General features: G+C 40.2%; 1 protein-coding gene across 1 annotated transcript in view; it reads left to right on the top strand.

The window, feature by feature from the left end:
• Window positions 1-25,437, top strand: part of PDSS2 (decaprenyl diphosphate synthase subunit 2) — a 309,174-nt gene that overhangs the window by 212,657 nt on the left and 71,080 nt on the right. Inside the window, exon 5 of the mRNA XM_075864214.1 lies at window positions 25,091-25,165. Within this exon, the coding sequence (XP_075720329.1) occupies window positions 25,091-25,165 (75 nt within the window). The remainder of the gene's footprint in view (window positions 1-25,090; window positions 25,166-25,437) is intronic.

Below are 25,437 nucleotides of genomic sequence, written 5' to 3'. Positions count from 1 at the left end.
TTGCTGTTGTCAGTTTTTCAAAAATAGAAATATGTAGCAAAACAGATAAATGTTAATATCTCTAGAAGTAAAAAGACAAACAGACACAAAAACAAAACAGACGTCTTTTTCTAATGTCTGTTTTTCAAATACACTGTCATTTTTACGTTTTGGGAGGAAACTGTTTAAATGGAAGAGGAACATTTTTTACCCACCACAGCTCTGAGACATTATTTATTTAATTTGCTATTCCTTATATAGCCCCAAAATAATCTGCAGCATTGCAGGTATAGTAATCATTCATATCAGTCTATCTCACCTTATCATTTCTTTATCTCACATACTAGGGCCAATTTCATAGGAAGCCAAATTCCCTAGCAGTATGTTTTTGGAGTACGGAAAGAAACCAGAGTACCCAGAAGAAACATGAACTCTATGAAGATTATTGACCCTAGTCGGTTTCACACTCAGGTCCTCAGTTCTGCAATATAAGGGTATGTTCACACGCTTACTAAAAAACGTCTGAAAATACGAAGCCGATTTCAGAGAAAGCAGCCTCTGATTTTCAGGCGTTTTTGAAGCTTAAAAGGAAGCTTCTTTTGAGGCTTCTTTTCAGGCTTCTTTTGGCTATGTTCACAGAGTTTTTTGCAGGCGTAATTTCTGCCTCAAAATTCCGTTTGGAAGTTTGAGGCAGATTTTCCTCTCCCTGCACGCCAGTTTCCGCTGCGTTTTTCGCCCGCGGCCATTGAGCGCCACGGGCATAAAACGCCGCAAAATAGGCTTTCTCTGCCTCCCATTGAAGTCAAGGGGAGGTCAGAGGCGTAAATGCCTGAAGATAGGGCATATTGCTTATTCAAAATGCCCTCCGCCTCCCATTGAAATCAATGGGAGGCATTTTCGGGCCGTTTTTGACAAGTTTTTTGCCGAAGTTTCCGCGTCAAAAAAAACGTCAAAAAACTCAAGTGTGAACTTAGCCTTTGAGGTGTTCTTTGAGGCGTTTTTTTTCATAGTGTTCAATGGAAAATCAGCTACAAAAAATGCCTCAAGAAGTGACATTCACTTCTTTTTACACTCCGTTTTTTAAAACAATGGCGTAAAAAGATACCCCGTATGAACTAAATGCTGTTTTTCCCATTGATTTCAATGGGCAGAAGTTTGTAGGCGTTCAGCTTCCATTTGTTCAGCCCCCCGAAATATGCCTGAAAACACTGTGTGTGAAGATACCCTAACATTGCTAACCACTGAGTGAACATACTATCTGAACTTTCCAAATATGGTCATATGATGTCCCAAAAAAACATTCATTTCTGGAGCCTCGATGCTTTAACTTTGCACATGTCCCTTATTGGCTGTGAATAATTGATCACATTTATTTAAACAAATGCAAATCCATTGCACAATTATATCCTTTGGGTAGAAATAGGATTTGCTTTTGCTGCCAGAAGAATCTCTTCTATTCTGGTTTGTCAATGTTATCCGACAGTTGTTAAATGGCTTTTACAATGATACAAGTAAATGGTCTGTAAGGAATAGTCCACTGCAAAGCTCACAGCCATGTCAATTTACACTGTCCAGCTTTGACTGATTTCATTCACAGATCAATTTGTGTCTGTTTAATTTACACACAGATCTGATTTAAGTACTGTGCGCTCTGAATGCAAACACTTTCCTTCTTACATTGTTGATAGTATAGCTGGATGATTGAATTCTGTATATTTAATTATTGTGATAGGCACGAACAATAAAATGCCATGATGTGTTATCCCATTTCCATTGTTTGACGGCTCTTTTTCCTGTTTGTAATGTGTACCAATACATCAGTGTCACCACTGAAAACAAATCACTGTTGTATGAGTTGTCAGCTCTTATATTCTCTCGAGAGTATTCTGTAAAATGAGATCTCAATTTTTAACAATCCCGTTTTTCTATTTTTCATGACATTTTATTTAGTGCTAATTTAGTGCTAGTGAGTATGTCCAGGGGCTTTAGCTGTCTAGAGGTATTTATCTGTCAGGATGTCTTCTAAGAGGGCTGGACTAGGTGGCGCTTTATTGAATAATCATCAGGTATTGTTGGATTAACTCGTTCATTGACAGGATTTTGGGACAATTGTAAAAATTTTCACATATCTAATTGGACAGTGTCACAGCCATAGTAACACGACCCCTTGCCAGTACATGCCTCGTTGACAGTTCAGGGGGTTATTTAAATATCGGGCGCCAAATATAACGGCACCGATATCGAAATAACGGAGGGAGGTAGAATTTTTTTTTAAAGTGCCCCAGGGTTTGTGCAGCCCTCCCCATTACATGATGCACATGTATGGGGAGGTGAAAGGTTCTCTTTAAGGCAGATAAATTTAAAATTTGAGTTTTACTTTGTTATTTAGAAAGTTCACCATATAATCAGTGATAAAAAAAAAAATCCTTGTGTAAACAAGGATGTGCTGCCAACAATAATGAAACTGTATGTGCCCAAACGATCACACTAACGATCGCTCGGTCACATACAGTACCAATGATTGCGCTATGTTAATTGAGCTAAATGAGCACCGTTGAAATTATTATAGCGGCAGTCTTACCAACAGAAAATTTGCCTGTGTAAAAGGACCTTTGAAAGCACAACATCAACATTTTTGCACAAAATCATCCAAACTAAAGAGAAAAAAAATATCTCCATGATCTAAATACTGGTAAATATTTGACAAATGTCCTGATTAGGCACATATCCTCCTTGATTGGTATGGAGGGTGATCCCAAAAGTTCATGTATCACACCCCTGGGGTTACTGGAAGGCTGTACACGGTGACATATGACAGTAGCAGACTGACTCCTTTTTTCATTCTCTCACTTGCAACCCCCCCCCCTCTCACCACTCCCCTACATATCCACAGAACCATAAAATAAAACTTTTCATCCTGCTCCCTTACTTTAGTGAGTGATGCTCCATAAAAATATTGCAGCTAGATCGTTAATACCAGAGCCAAAACTCTAGTCATTATATTCTAGTCGCATTATCATTTAAAGAGAACCTTTCACCTCCCCATACATGTGCAGCTGAGTGCAGCATGTAATGGGGAGGTCTGCACAAACCCTGGGGCGCTTCACATTTTTTTTCTACCTCCGTCCGTTATTTAGATATCGGTGCCGTTATATTTAGCGCCCAATATTTAAATAACCCCCTGAACAGTCAACGGGGCGTGTACTGGCAAGGGGGCGTGTTATTATGGCTGTGACACTGTCCAATCAGATATGGACAGTGCCACAGCAAGCGCGAGGGGAGAGAGTGTGCGATTGCAGTCTTTTCACCCGAACTGGCAACGGGGCGTGTCACTGCTACGGACATTGTAAGAGCTGTGGAGAGGAGAGAGCTCATGCGCGCTCTCATCTCTTCAGCTCTTGCGAGAGATCAGTCTTGTACTTTGCCGAACTGGCAAGGGGGCGTGTCACTGCTACGGACATTGTAAGAGCTGTGGAGAGGAGAGAGCTCATGCGCGCTCTCATCTCTTCAGCTCTTGCGAGAGATCAGTCTTGTACTTTGTCTGCCGAACTGGCAAGGGGGCGTGTCACTGCTACGGACAGTGTAAGAGCAGGGGAGCGCTTACACTGTCCGTAGCAGAGACACGCCCCCTTGCCAGTTCGGCAGACAATACAAGATTGATCTCTCACAAGAGCTGAATAGATTAGAGCGCGCTCTCCTCTCCCCAGCTCTTACACTGTCCGTAGCAGAGACACACCCCCTTGCCAGTTCGGCAGACAATACAAGACTGATCTCTCACAAGAGCTGAATAGATTAGAGCGCGTTCTCCTCTCCCCAGCTCTTACACTGTCCGTAGCAGAGACACGCCCCCTTGCCAGTTCGGCAGACAATACAAGACTGATCTCTCACAAGAGCTGAAGAGATGAGAGCGCGCTCTCCTCTCCACAGCTCTTACACTGTCCGTAGCAGTGACGCGCCCCCTTGCCAGTTCGGGTGAAAAGACTGCAATCGCACACTCTCGTCGCTCTTGCTGTGGCACTGTCCATATCTGATTGGACAGTATCACCACCATAGTAACACGCCCCATTGACTGTTCAGGGGGTTACTTAAATATTGGGTGCCAAATATAACAGCACCGATATCTAAATAACGGAGGGAGGTAGAATTTTTTTTTTAAAGTGCCCCATCGTTTTTTCAGCCCTCCCCATTACATGCTTCACTCAGCTGCACATGTATGGGGAGGTGAAAGGTTCTCTTTAAAGTCATGAAGTATTTCATATATCCTTGGCAGTGATAGGGCCAGAGATTTTCCAGGTTAAAAAAAAAAAGTTACAAATAAGCAGGATACGTGTTAACCCCTTCCCGTCATAAACAACTTTCAGATTTTCATTTTCGTTTTTTTCTTCCCCCTTTTCAAAAGCCATAACTTTTTCATTTTTCTGTCGATATATTTCTATGAGGGCTTGATTTTTGCAGGACGAGTTGTAGTTTTTCGTAGCGCCATTTATTGTGCCATATAATGTACTAGGAAGCGGGAAAAAAAATTTATGGTGTAGAGAATGAAAAAAACAGTGATTCCTCCATTGTTTTTTGCGCTTAGTTTTTACGGAATTCACTGTGCAATTAAAACAACATGTTAAGTTTAGTCTGTGGGTCAATACGATTACGGCGATATTAAATATATATAGTTTTTTCTATGTTTTACTACTTTTACAAGTGTCAAAAATAAAATGTATTTTATATCGCCAAATTCTGAGAGCCATAACTTTTTTTATTTTTCCATCAATTAAGTGGTATGAGGGATTATTTTTTGCAGGATAAGCTGTAGTTTTTCAAATGCTAAATTTTGGGGTATATGCGAGGTTCTGATCAAATTTGAGGTGACCAAAAAATAGCGATTCTGGCGTTTACATTTTTTTTTACGGCGTATGCCTTGCGGGTTAAATGATGATATATTGTAAAAGTTCAGACTTTTACGGATGCGGCGATACCAATTATGTTTATTTATTTATGTTTTTACAATGCTCTAGGGACAAAAATGGGAAAAGGTTTTTTTTTTTTAAGTTTAAATTTATTTATTTTTTACATAAAAAAACAACTTTATTGTACTCATTTTGACTTTTTTTATTAGTCCCCCTAGGGGACTTCAACCAGCGATCGTTGGAACATTTGCACTATAGTATTGCAGTATACCGTCTTTCTGACATGCTTCTATTAAGCCCTTAATAGAACCACATTGCTGGGGGTGCGATGAGCTCCAAGTGGGGGTCGCCCTCCTCTTTCTAATGATTTAAATGCCTTTTAACGGGTTAAACGAGCGGGATCGTGCTCGAGCGTGATCCCGCTTGTTACTGTGAAGTGTCGGCTGAAACATACAGCCGACACCCGCATCGTATGGAGCTTCCATACTTCCCCTACCCGGCTATGACGTAGCCATACGTCAAATGTCGGAATAGGGTTAAAATAACAAATAATCATTTACTTACCTTTAAAATCCCACACCTGTCCCAGCCCTTAATTTCCCTGGTACTCTGACCGTCTTTGTTTTTAATGACGCGTGACTGTCTCAGTCAATCACTTACCGTAGTGGTGACGTCAGGTCGACATGTCACCTCTACAGCCAATGACACACCTACTTTGTTTTTCCCCTTTCCCTTGTAGATTGTTTGCAGTCAGGGTTGTTCTCTAAAGTTTGTCACTGAGTAAGCTCATGTTTATTGTACTTGCTTGTTTTTATCGTTTATTCATGCTGTGTATTTAAACCCCTCTATATTTTATATGTACAGCCCCCTGGAAGTTAATGGCGATATAAAATGAATCCGGTTTCTAATTATATATGAACAAGCGTTTGTGATTTTAAACACATTTAATTACTGAATATTACATAGACCTGTCAGGTTTCCATTTTCATTTATTTTTATGGGTAGAATAGGCTTTTCTGTTTATCAAAAGCAATAGAAACCATAAGGGTATGTTCACATGCAGTGTTTTCAGGCGTAATTCGGGCGTTTTACGCCTCGAATTACGCCTGAAAAAACTGCTCCATTACACCTACAAACATCTGCCCATTGCTTGCAATGGGATTTACGATGTTCTGTTCCCACGAGCCTTTATTTTACGTGTCGCTGTCAAAATATGGCGCATAAAATTACGGCTCGTCAAAAGAAGTGCAGGACACTTCTTGGGACGTTTTTGGAGGCGTTTTTCATTGACTCCGTTGAAAAACAGCTCCAAAAACGGCCGTAAAAAACACAGCGAAAAACGCGAGTTGCTACAAAACCATCTGAAAATCAGGAGCTGTTTTCACCTGAAAACACCTCCGTATTTTCAGACGTTTTTGGTCACTACGTGTGAACATACCCTAAGGAACAAAACAGGATGACAATTAGGATTCTAACAGAAACGTTTTTCTTCATTTTATTTATGTAAAATGGGGGAGCAAAAAAACATGGAGAAAACACCAGTGTGAAAAGAGTCTGAGCGTGGCATAGCAAATTATTTGGTAAGGAAGGTTTGCTGTCATTGGCTGACTGCGGGTGATTCAGAGCAGGGCGCTACAACTACAACCATGGACTTTACAGTAAATGACAACACATTAGACTTTTTCTGAGAAGTCGCTGATTGCTATTTTTGTTCATTTCTTGGTAACACTTTAGCGGAGATGATTTGGAGACTGCAGAGAATGTATATAACCTTGTGGTGGTGGTTAGTTTGTTTGAAGTAGAAAGATAATCTGCGCAGTGTCTCATGTTTCAACAGAGGGAGGAAGAAGGCTGGATCTCCATTGCTAGATGCATTGTTAAAAGTTCATTCTATCACTTTGACATTTAGAGCAGGACTCCGTGTCTTTGTAAATTCCTCTTCATATTACCAGTACCAGCTTCAGAACTTAGACCCCTTTACTAACTATAAGATTTTCAGCCGTCAGAATAATCAGGGGAATCTTCTTGCATATATTGTAATCTAATATGAGCTTGTTGCAGACCTATAGGCGATATCCACACTTTACAATTTCTCGGGTCTTATCTGATATCATCTGGGAAAATTATGAGGAAGGAAGGCACCTCATTTTACTCTGCTCCCCAGTTAAATAACTCAACACATCTGGTAACACTGTAGATACATTGTCCTTTTAGTTTCTTCAGGGCTCCGGTTACAGCAATATTTTCAATAGATCTTATTACAAGTCTTTGGGGCAAGCGAGCATAGCGTAGGCTACATGACAGATCATCATGATTAAGGAAAGACTACTGTATTGCTTTATTTGTAACTTTATTCCTACCTAAAACATTTAAGATTATGTTATTATAAATATCGCTATTCACACCCCTTCATATGCTAATGTTTTACTTTGGGTTAAAACGTGATTTTTCTGCTGGGCGTCTTTTGGGTTCCGTCAGCAAGGAATGTGTTAACCAAGGGGCCAGGAAAGAATAACTGAAACACAATAGGTCTTTAGGAAGTTTTATTATCAAATAAAGACAGACTGTGATACTGAGAGGTATAGGGTTATTTAGGGCTACATCCTTCAGCTTGATGTCTTCAATTACAAGAATGATAAAGACTGAAACAGAATCCTTTAATTCAATCAGAACTAGGCAGAGTTATAGGAAGGATCAGATGTCCTCAGAAGTGCATGCATAGGAAATTAAACATTCAAGAAGCGAAAAGTTTGAGAGCAGCTGAAGGGGTAGCCTCAAGCTATACTTGTTTGAAATTGGTGCATTAAGTTTACAGTCAACCACATTTCTGTTTTGCAGCATATTTTTGTTTATCTCCGTGCAGATTGTCGCCACCTACAGGTTTATTGTGCTACTTATTCTACTGATAACTGTTTTAGAAAAGCAATACAGGAAGAGCTTTCTACACACAGCAACATTCATTTAGGTTTAAATGCAAATTATCAATATTATCGCAATGTAAAATATCTGCAAAACATAATCCACTGGATCAGAAAATGACTATATCACTATACTAAGACAGTAGGCCTAAGGCCTCATGCACACAATCGTAGCCATGTGCACGGCCGTGATTTTCGGGTCGGACGGTCGCGGAGTGTCACCCGCGGGCCGCCCGCAAATCGCGGGCCGTGCACATGTCCACGTGCATTCATTTCTATGAGCCTGGACTCTGGGCCATGCATGGACCGTGGAAACAACGGTCGTGTACATGGGCCCTAAGCTGTCTAAGGCCAGATTTGTTCGTATAATTCAGAGTAGTATAACCCCTCTCCATGCTCCCGGCAGCCTAGACCCCTTTCTATAGCCCATGCGTTCGCATTAGTTTAGATGGGAAAAATTTATTCCAAAACTTTGTGACCTTTTTCAAACGACTGTATTTCTATCTGTTAATAAAGAGCAACTATCGTTTCTGAGAAAAACACAAAAAGTGACAGAAGGCGAAATTCTAAGACTTATTTCCTATACTTATTATTAGCAGAACAGCTAGAGTGAGGTCCAAATCTGATGAGATTGTCCTCTTCTCAAGTAGTTACCAACTGTGAGCGGGGGGGGGGGTGATTCTATACAGCATCTAACTGGTAAAGTGAAGACTTGTTCTCAGATCTGGCAAAGTATAGGGGTGAGCGAATCAATTTGCCTGTTTCACTGTTTTGTCAACTTAGGGTATGTTCACACGCTAGCTGTCATTTACAGCTGAAATGACGTTTCAGCTGTAAATGCTCCTCCTCGTAATATACGAGGCGTCTGTGACGCTCGTATATCTTGAGCAGCTCTTCATTGAGTTCAATGAAGAACGGCTCAAATTACGTGGCAAAGAAGTGCCCTGCACTTCTTTGCCGAGGCAGTCAATTTACGCGTCGTCGTTTGACAGCTGTCAAACAACGACGCGTAAATTACAGGTCGTCTGCACAATACGTCGGCAAACCCATTCAAATGAATGGGCAGATGTTTGCTGACGTATTGTAGCCCTATTTTCAGGCGTAAAACGAGGCATAATACGCCTCGTTTACGCCTGAAAATAGGTCGTGTGAACCCAGCCTTACTGATTCATAGAATAAAATGGGAGAATCGATTCCCCTATTTTTGCATAAATTTACAAGAAAACTAATTTTAAACCTGGTGATCTCCCCAATGCCTTGTAATTGGTACAAATCAGCTGCTTGTAAAGGGTTAATCTGCTAGAGAAGAGACAGCTGCATAAAAGAGTTAATCTGAGTTCCTCACTACATACACACAGCAGGAGTCACACACTGAGAAGAAAGCTGTGACTGAATTTACAGCTTCTTCTAGCCTCCTCCAGCCGCTTCATAATACACAATAGAATCATATTACTTTACTGCTAATATAACAACATCCAGCATGAAGTCAGATAGCAGCAGAGCTCTTCCCTGTACACTTGCTGCACATTCACAGTCTCCCCCCCCCCCCCCTCAGCATTTAAAATAAGTTGTCCGCCTTTATACAATTCCTTTTAGTTAGGAGTTTTCCCTGATGATAAGCTACTCACACTACAGTGTTCGGCTGTAATATGTGGGAGAAGCCATCAGCAAGTTTTTACTAATTGTGCAACACAGTAGATACCTGGCGGCTACCGCGCCCACTCTGCTTCTGAGTGGGCGCCATATTTAGATACCCTTTCCTGATGTAAATCTACAGTTTAGCGACAGGAAAGGGTTAATTGATCAACTTAGATGTGATCGATATCAGGTGGATCCACCAGCTCTCAGCCAAGTCGTCTGTTCAGCTGAACTGACGGAATCTGCTGAGAGAGAACGATATGTAGGATACATAATAGCTGTATCGTAAAAAGTAAAAAATAATTTTAATAAAAGTCAACAAAAAAAGAGTTTAAAAACACAAAAAACTTTGAGTTATTTAAAAAAAACATTCGAAGGTGTACTTAGCCTTAAAAGTAGCGTTTTTTGGGTTAGTGCTGTTTTTTTCCCTCAAAACGCAGCATGCCCTTGGTATGACGATTTTTGGAAAAATGCATGTACGAAATGTTACTAGATAAAGGGTGTTTGTGAAGAAGGCCTTGGTATGCTATGGGATAATGTTCTGTGTTGTAATGTCGTCTTCTTTCCTAATGTTCTGGTTATTCTGATGGTTATAAGTGGATCAGGTTAGTCAGTGCTATTGAGCAGACTTTGGATATGCTGTTCTACCACTGAGTGAGATGGCAGAAGGCAGCAAATGATCTTCAGATGGCTGGCTTCACCCTGCAGCAAACACTGCCCCTTGTCTCCATATTAAAACAGATGGCGTTGCCTAAAGGCATTTTATTATTGCATTAAGCACTTTTTTATACTGCCCTCTCTTTTCCCACATGAACAGAAATTATTGTTTTTTTTTTATATACTCCTGTGTATTTTTCAAGCAGGGTGGGTTGGCAAACATTTGACGCATACTATGATTCCATGCTATTCATATCAATAAAAGTTTTATGTCTTTCTTTTTTTTCATTCCTTGATAGATGCTGTTGAGATATTATAAAATATATTTGTAATTGTAACTTGTGAGTGAAAAAAAAAGGCTCCTATAGAAGAAATAATTTATTTGTGTGTGTTTCAGCACAAGATATAAGCTGTTTATTTTGAGATGTAAGAACTGGTAATGAAACATTCTTCATTGTATAAACTTCTGCTAATATAGGCACCAATATACCACATCTGGAAATCTATGATGTGCACACATTTATATAAAGTGTACATTTATGCACTTAATGTTTAACATCCATGCATCTTTTTTTAGAGGGATGAATTAAATATTTATCATAGACATCAATAATTATTATTTAATGGGAGTCTCTCAAGAGATTTTACACTACCAAATGGCTGACACGCTAGGTACCTAACGGTAATGGATTAGAACCTTATCATTGTTGAAAATGTTACTGCTTGCATCAGTGTAAAAAATACGTTTTAAGGTGCCACACACAGTGATCGCCGAACCGTGAAGTTTAGCGCTCTAAACCCTCGACTCTCTTCTCTGCAGTTAAATGATGACTCTGCTCATATGATGATAAAGATAAGCAGAGCCGTCAATCAACTGCATCGGAGAGGGGAGTGGTTGGATCGCTAGATACCGGACACTTCCTGGTTTGGTAAACGTGGCACACGGCGGAATATAACTTATTTTTTACACTGATGCTATCAGTAACATCTTCTACAATTGTTTTTTTTCCTAATCCGTTTGTAAAGGATCTGCCAGGCACAACTTCTGTGTATACGCCCATGGGTAATCAGTCTGCACCTGGTTCTATGTCTCTGAGACTGACTCCATCTTCCACCACTCAGGATGGCAGGCTTAGGAGTGGGAGAGCCTATCGCAGCCTGGCCAGACGGAGCTAGCTCCCACCCTCTGTCTATTTATACCTGCCTTTCCTGTTCCTCCTTTGCTTGTGATTCTTCTCGTGTGGTTTCCTGGCCTTGCTGCAGCTCCTAGCTATTTGACCTTGCTTCATACTGACCCCGGCTTACTGACTACTCTCCTGATCTACATTCCTGGTTTGACTCGGCTCGTTCACCTCTCTTGTTGCTCACGGTGTTGCCGTGGGCAACTGCCCCATTTCCCTTTGCTTGTGTCCCCTTGTCTGTTTGTCTGTCGTGCACCTACTGAGCGTAGGGACCGTCGCCCAGTTGTACCCCGTCGCCTAGGGCGGGTCGTTGCAAGTAGGCAGGGACTGAGTGGTGGGTAGATTAGGGCTGACTGTCTGTTTCCCTACCCCCCTGCCATTACACCGTTACCTGACAGCTACCTAGCCATTTGGTAGCTAATATCTCCCGATGGACTCCCTCTAAAGGCTATGTTCACCTTCACAACTATTTTTTTTATTGTAAACTTTGCAAATAGTTTTGATAAAAAATTGCAGTTTTGTCTTTACAGCTCCTATGCAAACATATGGGTTTCGATGGTAACAGGCTGCAAATATTCTCTGTGTGGTCCGTTCTGCAGCCATACTACTTTCCATCTGTCCCTCACTTCTTGCTATTATTAATTAAGTAGGGTTGAGATCAACAGCACTGCACAATAGCCAAAGAGACTTGGTCTCAGGCGTTGCAGACAGGCATAATTTTGGCGCTTTGGAAAGCTTTAGGCTTTGAATATGTTTTGAATATGCAGTTCTGTTTTGCCCACGGCTTCACAAAAATTAAATTTCCTGCAGCAATAGCGGAACAAGTTTCTTGAAACAGCGTAATATAGAGTCAATTTGATTTATAAATATACTTAGTTTAGAGTTTTCCTGATTGCCGCTATAGGCAATGAAAAATAAGTTTTCCTTTTCGCTGCATTTTGGACCACGCCTTATTAGGGGTATTCACCTTCCCCTGGATCAACGAAAGTTAACTAGTATTCTTATTTTTTAGTTTTTTTTATTTCTTGTCCCCACCCCTATTTTCAACCATATTATGTGAGCTTCTTTCCCACTGTAGTTTTTTACCATCGAGAACTGAAGCTCCCTTTGCACGATTGACTTTTCAAACCACCAATCAACGATTAGTGTCTTGAGAAATTGTTGTTCTCGAGTATCTGACGTTTTTATCAGGACGATCCGCGCTGGTGACTCATTAGATGAGGACTATGACTGCTGCCTAGTGACGGCTGTCGCAATAGAAGTGCACTATACAGCAATTACATTTACCGATTGTACTGCCAATAACAATTCTTATGGTGGCGTCGATCAACCATAGATTGTTTTTTTTGTTTAAAGGCTATGTACAACTTTAAGGTAAAAAAATTTTTTAACAAATCTATGTCTTGGTGATTTAAAACAACTTTTAATTTGACTTTAATAAAAATACAAAAAACTTTTTAGGATACAGCATCTAGGTATCCTGTATACATAGAAGCTGTATCGTTCCATCAAAGCCTATTCCGTCAGTTTTGCTGAGCTGATGGCTTGGCAGAAAGCTGGTCCTACGTGTCTCTGACGCACAGGATCCAGCTAATAACGATCACGTCTAAGTTATGTGCTCAGCTGAACTGATGGCTGCGGCTTTGACAGAACGATACAGCTTCTTTATATACAGGATACAGAGAAACTGTAAATATTAAAGTAAAAAAAAAAATGAATGAAAGTCAATTTAAAAGTTGTTTTAGATCACTTAAAACATTAATTTAGTAAAAAGAAAAAAAATGTTTTGCTTCAAAGGTGTACATACCGGACAACAACGGATAGGTCACCAGTACATGATCTGTGGGGGTCCGACACCCAGACCCCGCACTATTAAGCCGCACTGGCTGCCTCCAGGCACCGGATGTCCATGCCAGAAGCAGATAGCTCCAGTCATGAAATAGCGGCCGAGCTGCAGTACTGCAGCTCTTCTCCTATTATAGTGAATAGGAGCAGAGCTGCAGTTCGGCAGCACGGCCACTATGCAATGTACAGAGCCAACTGCTTCCGGCTCCATACATTGCATAATGTGCCCTAACATCCGGTTCGCACAGGCCACCGGAGCAGTTGATCGGCGCGAGGTTTGGGTATTGGACCCGCACCGATATACTGATGACCTATCCGGTGGATAGGTCATCAGTTGTCCAGTAGTTGACAAGACCCCTTAAGCCGATTGTTTCTAGTATTACTTGGAAGTAAGCCAATCGTACTATTATTGCATTTTTGCATATAATGGAATGTATCATTTTCCATATTATCTTTTTGCTTCACTTGAAGATGTTGTAAATAAACCCTAAAAGAAAAAAAAAATTGCCTTCCCTTTCCCTCCTTCACGATCCATTGGGTGGGGGAAAGGGGGAGGAATAAGGTATAAATATTTCCTTTTGTAGAAATTTGTGATGAGTACATTGTATATGGTATCTATATAATGTAAAATAAAGAATATAGTAATAATAAAAAAAAAGAAAATGGAAAATGAACCCCTAGTGAAAACTTATTTTAACTCCTTCTCGATCGCCCACCGTCTTTTGACATCAAGCGGTGCAGGTCCCCATTCTACAATGACATCTTTTGACGTCGCTGTAAATGAGGCTGATGAGCGCTCGTGTGAGTGCTCATCCTCTAAACAGGAGCTGTAACTAACAGCTCCTGATCTCAGAGCAGCCTCCTGAACACATCTGGTGTCGGAAAACATTCGGACCCCAGCTGTTCAACCCTTTGATCAGCTCCACTTTGATCGCATTACCGGGATTCCGATCGATCAAACACCGGGGAATTAGTCTGCAGTCAGCCCCTGGGGACCTACAAAGGACCGCAGGTCTGTCTGTTCCGTTTGCCTGTTGTTCCGGCACACTATGTGCTGCCCTAACAGCAGCCTGTGTCATAGTGACACAGTGTAATGTATTAGCATACAGGAGTATGCTAATACATTATAAGTAAAAAATAAAGTTATAAATAAAGTTATCTCTTAACCCCTTCAAGACTGAGCCTTTTTTGGCCTTCATGGCGAAGCCGATTTTTCAAATCTGACATGTGTCACTTTATGTGGTAATAACTTCGGAATGCTTTTACCTATCCAAGCGATTCTGAGATAGTTTTTTCGTGACATATTGTACTTTATGTTAGTGAAAAAATTTGGTTGATAAATTCAATATTTATTTGTAAAAAACACCAAGATTTGGAGAAAATTTGAAAAAATTAGCATTTTTCTAAATTGAAATGTATCTGCTTGTAAAACAGATAGTAATACCAAACAAAATAATTACTAGATTAGATAGTATATGAAATAGAAATTGTACGAAATATCGAATACATTATTCACAAAATACAAGGTACATGGGACAGATCATTTTCCAAATGTCAAGTAGCTTAATCATGTACAAGCATGTATAATACAAAACAGATATAATATATGGCATATATTTAATCCTCTCTATTTCCCCCCTTCTCCTTATCCCACATCTATATACATAACCCCAATACCGTGTAAAGGCTGGCGGTCATACAGAGTCCCTGAATAAATTTTATAATACAGATTCCATTACCCCTACCCATGGTCCCCATATGGATTCAAATTTTTTAAGCGTTTTGCGCTTTACATAGACAACCTTTTCCAATACAATCATTTTATTCACTTTTACAATGAATTCGCTCCTAGTCGGCGGGGCGCCTTGTATCCAATGTAGGGCAATTAGTTTTCTAGCTATATATAGCAACCTTAAAATAGCCAACCGCTCCAAAGTAGAGGGTGGGGTGTCCATAATACATCCCAAAACGCATTCCATAGTAGTCCCTTGCAACACAGGTCCATAGGCCTCCTGAATCACCTTCAGTACATCCATCCAGGACGTGGTTAACTGTGGGCAGGACCACAACATATGCATATGGTCAGCCTCCTCTTCCGCGCATCTGGGACATTTCGAGTCACTCCTTACCCCAATATGAGAAATAAATTTAGGAGTCCTGTATACTCTATGGATAATATATAATTGTGAAAGGCGCCCAGCCTCACTAAGAGAAGTATTCGGAACTGCTTTCATAATATCTATCCATTGTTCTTCAGAGATGGGACCCATATCTCTTTCCCATTTTTTAGAAGCCATCAGGGGGTATTTATCAAAAAATTTACTGATCAACAACTGATAAATATGTGAAATAACCCCCGATGTAACACTCCCGGTATGTAAAACAGACAACACCCCATCTGCGTGTATTGCCAAATCCACCGCCTTCTTCTGGGCATCAAAAGCATGTCTTATCTGTAAGTATTGACAGAGGGAATTTCGAGGTAATTCAAACTCCTCTTGGATCTGTTGATAAGTTTTAAATACATCCTCCTGGAGCAACTGGGAGACATAAAGGATGCCTCTTGCTTTCCAACCCTCAAATCATTCAAGAGAGAAGAATTCCGGAAGTGTCTTATTCCCTCATAAAGGTGTAAAAATTGTGCAAACCCCCATATCTCTAATAGCTTGGACTTTATCCCATACTTTACGCATTAGTGTATATGTGGGCGTATTCCTGCCCGCCAACATAGAGTGACCTGCCTCCAATACTGAGAATAAAACAGATGGTCCAAACTGTGCCTGTAGAATCGATCCATTGGATCCCTTTGATATAATTTCCCCCCACCCCTTAAAGTGCTGACATTGGGAGGCAAGAAAATATATCCAAGGGTTGGGTAGGGCCAGACCGCCGTCATGCTTTGCGCGCTGTAGAATTTCTAATCTAATTCTTGAGCGACCCTTCCGCCATATTAGGTCCCTAAAAAGTGCATTAATATAATAAAAGTTGCACAATGAGATCCATACAGGGGAGTTATGTAAAATATACAATAATTGTGGCATTAGGATCATCTTAATAAGATTGACCCTACCCACAACTGTCAGATGTAATTTACACCAAGCCATTATTTTCAATGTTAAATTTGACCAGAAGGGGCTGCAAATTGAGAGCAACATATTCAGAAGGGGAGGTCGAGATCTTGATCCCTAAATATTTAAGATGTTTAACGCATCCTACAGGTACCCCATGCACCCCTGGTATAGAGCACATTGAATCCACAGGGAGCAGATGGGATTTATCCCAATTTATTTTAAACCCAGACAATGCCCCAAATTTCTCAATTAGGGATATTGTTTCTGCCAGAGAGCTACCCATATCCCCCAAGTATAGAAGCATATCATCTGCATAAAGCGCTACCTTTTCTTGCACCGAGCCATACAAGAAGCCCTTAATATCATCAGACAGACGTATGCGCGCTGCCAAGGGCTCTACTGCCACAGCAAACAGGAGGGGCGATAATGGGCATCCCTGTCTAGTCCCTCTTTCAAGAGCAAACCGGGGAGACAATCCTCCATTTGCCTGTATTCTGGCTGTAGGGCAAGAATACAGGACCTTAATCCATGCTATAAAAGGTGGTCCAAAACCCATAGCCTCCAAGGTGCACCAAAGATATTGCCATTCCACACTGTCAAACGCTTTGGCAGCGTCCAGTGAAAAAATGGCTCTTTCGCCTACATTGTCTGCCCTCAGCTGAAGATTTAAAAATAAACGTCTCAAATTCATGGCTGTCGACCTAGCAGGCATAAAGCCGGTCTGATCCGGGTGTATAATGGTAGAAATAACGCCATTTAACCGCAGAGCTAATGCCTTTGCCAGAATCTTAACGTCAGATGTTAATAATGAAATCGGTCGATAAGAATCAGCTAATTGAGGATCTTTCCCGGGTTTTGGCAAGACCACAATAATGGCTTCTTGCATAGAAGCTGGCAAAGAACCATAAGCCAATGAATAATTAAATACTTCTAATAATTTGGGCAAGAGCACCTCAGAGTATTTTTTATATATTTCAACTGGTAGCCAGTCCGCCCCAGGTGCCTTATCATTAGCCATCTGTTTGACCGCTTCTTCCAATTCCTCCAACGTGAGTGGAGAATCCAGAAGTGCCTTGGCGCTTCCTGACAGCTTAGGGAGCTCTGCTTTATTTAAGAATGTATAAATATCAGATGTAGATGGATGCACCTTGGAGGTATATAGGTCTGAATAAAAGTCTCTCAAAACTTTTACAACTTCCAAGTTCTCTGTAACTAAATGGCCCTCCGTCGTTTTTAAAGCAGTGATATGTGTTACCCCCTGTTGTTCCTTTGCTACCACTGCTAACATATGACCAGCCTTTTCTCCTTCTTCAAAGGTATTCTGTGCAAAAAACTGCAGTTTTCTGCTCGCTACAGCTAACAGATGTAAATTAAGTGCCTCTTGTGCTCTTCGCAAACTCATTTGCTGCACCACAGTAGGATTTAAAATAAATGCTGCTTCTGCCTTACTCATTTCTTCATGTAGTCTCGCATCCTCCACCCTAGTAGCTGTTTTGTGCCTGCTAATTGCCTGCATAAACAGGCCTCTCAAATACGCCTTCATTGCATCCCATACATACGGAACAGAAGAAGAGCCACAATTAATTTGAAAATAGTCCTCTAGCCTTTGGGCAATGAAACCTTGCCCATCAACCAAAGTCAGCCAGAAAGGGTTCAGCTTCCAGATTCTTGGGCGTTGGGGACTCTGGTTATTAATATCATCCATGACCCTAATGGGAGAATGATCTGATAACGTTCTAGGTAGATACTCCACCTGATTAACTAAGGGCATCATACCCTCATTCCCCAAGGCCAGATCTATACGGGATAAAGAAGAATACGTGGATGAACAGCAGGAAAACTCCCGTTCACGAGGGTGTTGTAATCTCCATATGTCCAACAATCCTATTTCTTGTACCAATGTACCAAATGGAGTCCCAACCTTCCCTTCACTCCTGTCCCCCTCTCCACATTTGTCCCAGTTGGAATCAAGAATATTATTGAAATCCCCGAGTAGGAGCAAAGGTATCCCTGGTTTATCCGCCACAAAAGATATGGCCTTTAATAAGACTCTATTACAAAAAGGAGGAGGTATGTATATAGATATTATTATAAACATTTTTGAATATATGGTACAAAGTACACAAATATATCGACCTTCTGTGTCCACCTCCATATCCAGACAATTAAATGGAATCTGTTTATGTACTAAAAAACTTACTCCCCTAGAATATACTGAGTATGTAGAGTGACCACTAAATCCCACCCACCTCCTCTTTAGCTGTTGTAATCTTTCAGTTATCATATGAGTCTCTTGCAGACTGTCGCTGGCTGGTGCTCACTAATAAGTTGAAAAATGGCCTGACGCTTTGTGGCATCAGCCATTCCCCTAATATTCCAACTAATAAATCTGACTGAATTCGCCATATTTAGAATAAAACACAATATTTAGCCGTACATGTGTCATCTGTAAACAGCAGGGTACAATCCAACTAGGTGCCAACTTTATTCCCAAAATCCCCCCAAAAGAAAACCCCACATATAAACATAGTAAACCTCTCTCACCGAGAGAGTGGGCGTTGAGATTCCTACTGATGAAAGATACAAAACCACAATAGAATGGTACAGATCGTATGACCATTTTATCTAAACACGTATCCTGCATTAAAAATATAACAATAAACTTGCAGGGCATAAAGCCCATCAGTGCTGCCTGAGAGACCAGTAAATAACAACAGATTAGATCACATATTCATTCCTTTACATTTCATTAATCAAAATACAAGATATATGACCAGAAAAATAGGATATATGAAACATATTTCAGGGCGTCTTGACACATAGTTGCCTCTCGTGTCCATCAAGCCATTGCATGGCCACTTGCGGATTTTCAAAAAAATGAATTCCTCCCAAAGCTGCGACACGCAACTTTGCTGGGTATAGCATAGAATACGCCACTTGAAGATTTCTCAGCCTCTTCTTGACATCTAGAAATCTCGCTCGTTTACGCTGTACTTCTGCTGAGTAATCCGGAAATATGGACATTTTTCCACCATTTCTAACCAGATCCGGGCATTCCCTCGCTTTCCGTAGAATAATATCACGGTCTTTATAGTGTAGTAACTTAGCCAGTATAGGCCTCGGTGGGTGCCCAGGTGGAAATGGGCGAGTCGGCACACGGTGAGCCCGCTCAATAGCAAATAATGGTGTGAAGGTGTCATCCCCAAACGAAGTACGCAGCCATTTTTCCAGGTATTCCGTGCAGTTCAGACCTTCCGATTTTTCCGGTATTCAAATCAGTCTGACATTATTACGACGTAACCTATTTTCTAGGTCGTCGGTTTTCTTAAATAAGGCAACAATTTCTTGTGTCGATTTTTTTGAATCTTTCATGGTTTTAAACATATTATCTTCCAGGTCTGTGACCCGTCCCTTCACTTCACCTAATCGCTCATTAACTTTTTGCATATCGTGCCTAATAAAAGCGATATCTTCCTTCATGGCACCCACCTTCACATTCAAGGTAGACAGTGTGGAATTGCAGTAGTTAATAGCCAAGAAAACGTCTCTTAATGTAGGCTCACCTCCATCCATTGCCTGCTGCACAGATATCGACTCCTTCCTTGATTCACCAGCCAGCTTTTCAGCTGCCCTGGAGGCCGTAGCACTCACTGCTGCAGTCCCATTGAGAACAACAGGATCAGGAACATGCTGCTCCCCAGTGCACCTTTCCCTGGGCTCATTTGCAGTATGGGTAAAACGCTCCAGTCTGTCCGCGATCGTAACCACCGGCTCAACATGCTGCACAGCCCGCATTTCCTCCCCGTTGCCATCTTGCAGATCCTGGTCCACCGGTCTCTGAGTACATCGTGCCTTACTTCTGGTCATGTTTCAGCTCACCAACCCTCATTCACCACAGCAAGTGAAAATCAGCAGAGGTACAGCAATCCAGGTATGTTTCGCTAATTATAGATCACCTCAGGCAAGGTATCGGATAGTTTAAGGAGTTCTCTGCAGGAGCTCACCAACGTGCGGCTCTCTACATGCTCAGCAAGCCACGCCCCTCTTGCATCATTTTTTTAACATTCTTTTATATTTCTAGGACGTTACAAGGCTTAGAACTTTAGCAGCAATTTCTCATATTTTCAATAAAATTTCAAAAGGCTATTTTTTCAGGGACCAGTTCAGTTCTGAAGTGGCTTTGAGGGCCTTATATATTAGAAAGTCCCCATAAATCACCCCATTTTGAAAACTGCACCCCTCAGAGTATTCAAAACAGCATTCAGAGAGTGTTTTAACCCTTTAGGCGTTTCACAGGAATTAAAGCAAAGTATAGGTGAAATTTACAAATTTCATTTTTTTCTGCCAATATTCATTTGTAATAAATTTTTTTCTGTACCACAGAAGGTTTTACCCGAGAAATGCAACTCAATGTTTATTGCCCAGATTCTGTCGCTTTTAAAAATATCCCACATGTGGCCCATGTGTGGTAATGGACGGACACAGGCCTGAGAAGCAATAGAGCACCTAGTGGATTTTGGGGCCTCCTTTTTTTAGAATATGTTTTATGCACCATGTCAGGTTTGAAGAGGTCTTGTGGTGTCAAAACAGTGGAAACCCCCCCAAAAGTGACCCCATTTTGCAAACTACACCCCTCAAGGAATTTATCTAGGGGGAAGTAAGCATTTTAACCCCATAGTTTTTTTGCAAAATTTATATGAATTAGTATGTGAAGATGAAAATCTACTTTTTTTCTGAAAAAACGTAAATTTTTGTTAATTTTTACAAGGAATAAAGGAGAAAAACACCCCAACATATGTAAAGCAATTTTTCCCGATTATAGCAATACCACATGTGGTAATAAACTGCTGTTTGGACCCACAGCAGGGCTCAGAAGAGAAGGATTTCTGATTTTGCTGGAATAGCAATGTACTGGAGGGACCAAAACAGTGGAAACCCTACAAAAGTAACCCCATTTTTTTTCTGAAAAACGCAGACATTTTTTATTTTTTCAAGGAATAAAGGAGAAAAGGCACCACAACATTTGTAAAACAATTTCTCACGATTACAGAAATATGCCATATGTTGTAATAAACTGCTGTTTTGATCCACAGCGGGGCTTAGAAGGGAAGGAGCGCTATTTGGCTTTTGGAGTTAAAATTTAGCTGAAATGGTTTTCGGGAACCATGTAGAATTTGCAAAGCCCATGAGAGACCAAAACAGTGGAAACCAAACAAAAGTGACCCTATTTGGGGAACTACACCACTTAAGGAATCTATCTAGGGGTATAGTGAGCATTTTGACCCCACAGGTCTTTTGCAGAATTTATTAGAATTAGGCTGTGAAAATGAATATCAACATTATTTCCACTAAAATGTTGCATTTTTTCAATTTCACAAAGGATTTGCTTCGTCTTTTTTGTTTTTCCGTCCCCGCTTTCCAAGAGCCATAACTTTTTTAATTTCCCGTCAATAGGGTGGTGTGAGGGCTTATTTTTTGCGGAACGAGCTGTAGTTTTTATTGGTTCAATTTTTTGGCACATACAACTTTTTGAGCACTTTTTATTAAATTTTTTGGTAGAGCCAGGGTGATCAAAAAACAGCGATTTTGTCGTTTAAAATTCTTTATTTTTCACGGTGTTCACCGTGCGAGTTAAATAATGCTATATTGTAATAGTTTGGACTTTTACAGACACAGCGATACCAATTTTGTGTATTTTTAAAAAAAAATGTACATTACTTTAGAGAAAAAAAGTTGAAAAGGGTTTTTTTTTTTTATTAAATATTTATTACATTTTTTTCACTAATAATAATTTACTTTTGTTTTTACACATTTTATTAGTCCCCCCTAAGGGACTTGAACCAGCAATCCGTAAAGAGCTTGTACAATACACTGCAATACTAATGTATTGCAGTATATTGTAATTTTTACAGGCTCCTGTAACTGTGCGTTCGCTGTTCCTGTCCGTTAGTCCCTGGTGTCAGCTGTAATACACAGCTGACACCCGCAGCGTATGGCACGGGCTCAGCGTGTGAGCCTGCTCCACACATCACCCCCCACACCACAACATGCTATTATGTCGTGGTGCGCGAAGGGGTTAATGCGCAACGGATGGGGCGAAGTGAATATTAAAATTTTCCGCCGAAATGCCATTTTAGTGCACTATATGTTATGCCAAGTTTGTGCCACTGAAGACTTATACCTCATAAAATATTAACTGGGTTCTCCCGGGTATGGCGATGCCATATCTGTGGATGTAAACTGCTGTTTGGGCATTCTGTAGGTCTCAGAATGGAGGGAGCGGCATTTGGCTTTTGGAACGCAGATTTAGCTTGGTAGTAGTTCTGTTTGGCGTTTTGCTGGTATTTCAGTTTATAATGTGGGGGCATATGTAATCTGTGCAGAGAACATCAGGGGCATAATAAGAGGGTATAACAATGGGGTAAATAAATAATAATCCACAGATATGTGGCCAGCGTCGCACTGATAACTGGTGCCAGATCTTATCCGCTTTTGGAACATAAATATTCTAAGAGCCAGAACTTTTATATTTTTTCTTCACTGTAGCTGTGTGAGGGCTTATTTGTTGTGGGGCAATCTGTACTTTTCATTGGTACCATTTTGGGGTACATGCGATTTTTTTTTAATCAATTTTTTTTCAATTTTTTGGGAAGCAAAGTGACCAAAAACCATCAATTCTGACTGGTATTTCAGTTTATAATGTGGGGGCATATGTAATCTGTGCGGAGTACATCAGGGGCATAATAAGAGGGTATAACAATGGGGTAAATAAATAATAATCCGCAGATATGTGGCCAGCGTCGCACTGATAAATGGTGCCCAATCTTATCCGCTTTTGAAACATAAATATTCTAAGAGCCAGAACTTTTTTATGTTTTCTTCACCGGAGCTGTGTGAGGGCTTATTTGTTGCAGGACAATCTTTACTTTTCATTGGTACCGATTTGGGGTACACGCGATTTTTTTTTTATCACTTTTTATAAAAAAATTTGGCAAGCAAGGTGACCAAAAACCATCAATTCTGACAATGGTTTTTATTATTATTTTTTACGCCGTTCACCCCGGGCTATAAATGACCATTTTACTTTATTCTGCGGGTCGGTATGATTTGGGCGATACCATATGTATATAGGTTTTTTTATGTTTTGCCGCATTTGCGCAATAAAATCACTTATTTATAAAATAATTTATTTTCTGTGTTACCATATTCTGAGAGCCATAACTTTTTTCTTTTTCAGTCAAAAAAGCTGTGTAAGTGCTTGTTTTTTGCAGAACAGGTTGTAGTTTTTATTGGTACTATTTTGGCGTACATGCGACTTTTTGATCACTTTTTATTGTATATTTTGGGAGGGGTGGTGACCAAAAAATTGTGATTCTAGCATTATTTTTTTACTTTTTTTTTTTTGCGATGTTCATCGTGCGGGAAGAATAATATTATAGTTTTATAGTTGGGGTCGTTACGAACGCAGTAATACCAAATATGTGTTCTTTTTTTAACGTGTTCATTTTTTTCCTATAATAAAAGACTTATAGGAAAAAAAGCATTTTTTGTTTATGTAACTTATAACTTTTATTTTTACACTTTTTTAAAACATTGTTATTATCTTTTTTTTACTTGTCCCACTAGGGGACTACGAGACTTGCAGCTCTGATCGCTGCTGGAATACATTACACTACGTAGTGTAATGTGTTCTAACTGACATTGTGATGTGACAGTCAGTGATGCCATCTTGAAGATCCGTATAAGGTACGGGGGGGCGGATGGGGGGGGTTTGATCGGGGGTGTAATAGGTGGGTGCTGGCCCTTATTTAGACTATTTCTCTCCTCTCACAGAATATATTCTGTGAGAGAAGAGAAAGAACGAACTGCCGCTGTTTTTACAGTGATCGCTGTTATTCGTTGAATACTTGCGATCACGTGACCGGGGACCAGACAAAACGGTCCTCGGTCTGTGCTCCGAGGCCTCAGCTACCTCCGTAGCTGAGTCCACAGAATTTAAGCGCCTCCCGGGGGCGCTATCTTATGCCAAAGCGTCGCCGTGAAAAGGCGGAACTCTGGCATAAGTACCCTTAATGGCTGCCGTGAAAACACGTATAGACGGTCATTAAGGGTTTAATGGGATTAAAAATATATTTTTATAAAAAAAAGTCCCAAAAAAAGTTATTATTTTGCATAAAATATATTTTATTGCCCCCACATTACATAAAAACAAAAAACCTAGTCATATTAGGTATCTACACGACCGTAGTAACCTAAGTAATTAATTTAACAGGTTGTTTAGCGTGAAACGTGAACGGGATAAAAAATAAACAAGAAAAACAATGCAGAGAATCGCTTTTTTCTATATTTACGCCGTAAAAAATTTTTTTTTTACCCCCAAACTGCTTGGAAAAAAAATACTATTTCTTTTGCATAAAGCAAGGCCTCATACTGCCACGTCAATGAAAAAATAAAAAATGTATGGCTGCTGAAAGGCAGAGAGGCAAAAACGGAAAAATTCAGCTGGTCTTTTCAGGCCCGGTCATTTAGGGGTTAATGATAAAGCAAAAACACTAAACTAAGACCTTATAGAGTTTATAGAAACTAGAAATATTGTGCACAAAAGTATTACTACAAGATATACTCAAATATCTTCAGTATATTATTTTGATGTTTTTCATTGACCATAGTTATAAGATATTCACACAATTTTTAACGTTATAAGTAAAGCAGCAAGTTGCAAAAAGTAGAGCAAGGACTAAGCTATTGAACTGCAACTCACAGATTGTAGGTTCTACAGTGGCGTTCAAATCATAAGAGTAACATTTCTATTTTATTAGTAATATAGTCATGTCATTTATTAGCAATCCCTTTTTGTCATGTGACACCTTATTGAACCAATCATATCAATGTTGTTGCAGGTTGTAGAGTTAGTATCTAGTGCCATTGGTGACCTGGTGCAAGGAATATACTATGAAAATTCATATCTGCCTGAGGTGAGTTTCAATTTTTATTAAGTAAATTTTGTTTTGTACGATCAAATAAGCACATTAATTGTGAGCTTTGTGTGTGCGTGTGTGTTTGATGCACAATGGCGCGGCGTAAACTTAAACCAGGCAGTTGGCAGGCAAACGATGTACTAGATTTATCACAGTGGTGCACGCTGTATGAGAAATGTGGCGCATCTCGCTAGACATGTTAGACACCTTTTCTCTTCTTTATACCACCTCTTGGTTGGTTTAGTTCACGCCAGTTTTTTGTGACACAA

This window comes from Rhinoderma darwinii, chromosome 4, assembly GCF_050947455.1.
Source record: "Rhinoderma darwinii isolate aRhiDar2 chromosome 4, aRhiDar2.hap1, whole genome shotgun sequence".
Lineage (NCBI taxonomy): Eukaryota > Metazoa > Chordata > Amphibia > Anura > Rhinodermatidae > Rhinoderma > Rhinoderma darwinii.
Note: the sequence above shows the minus strand (reverse complement) of the source record. Positions and strands in the feature narration are given on the sequence as shown.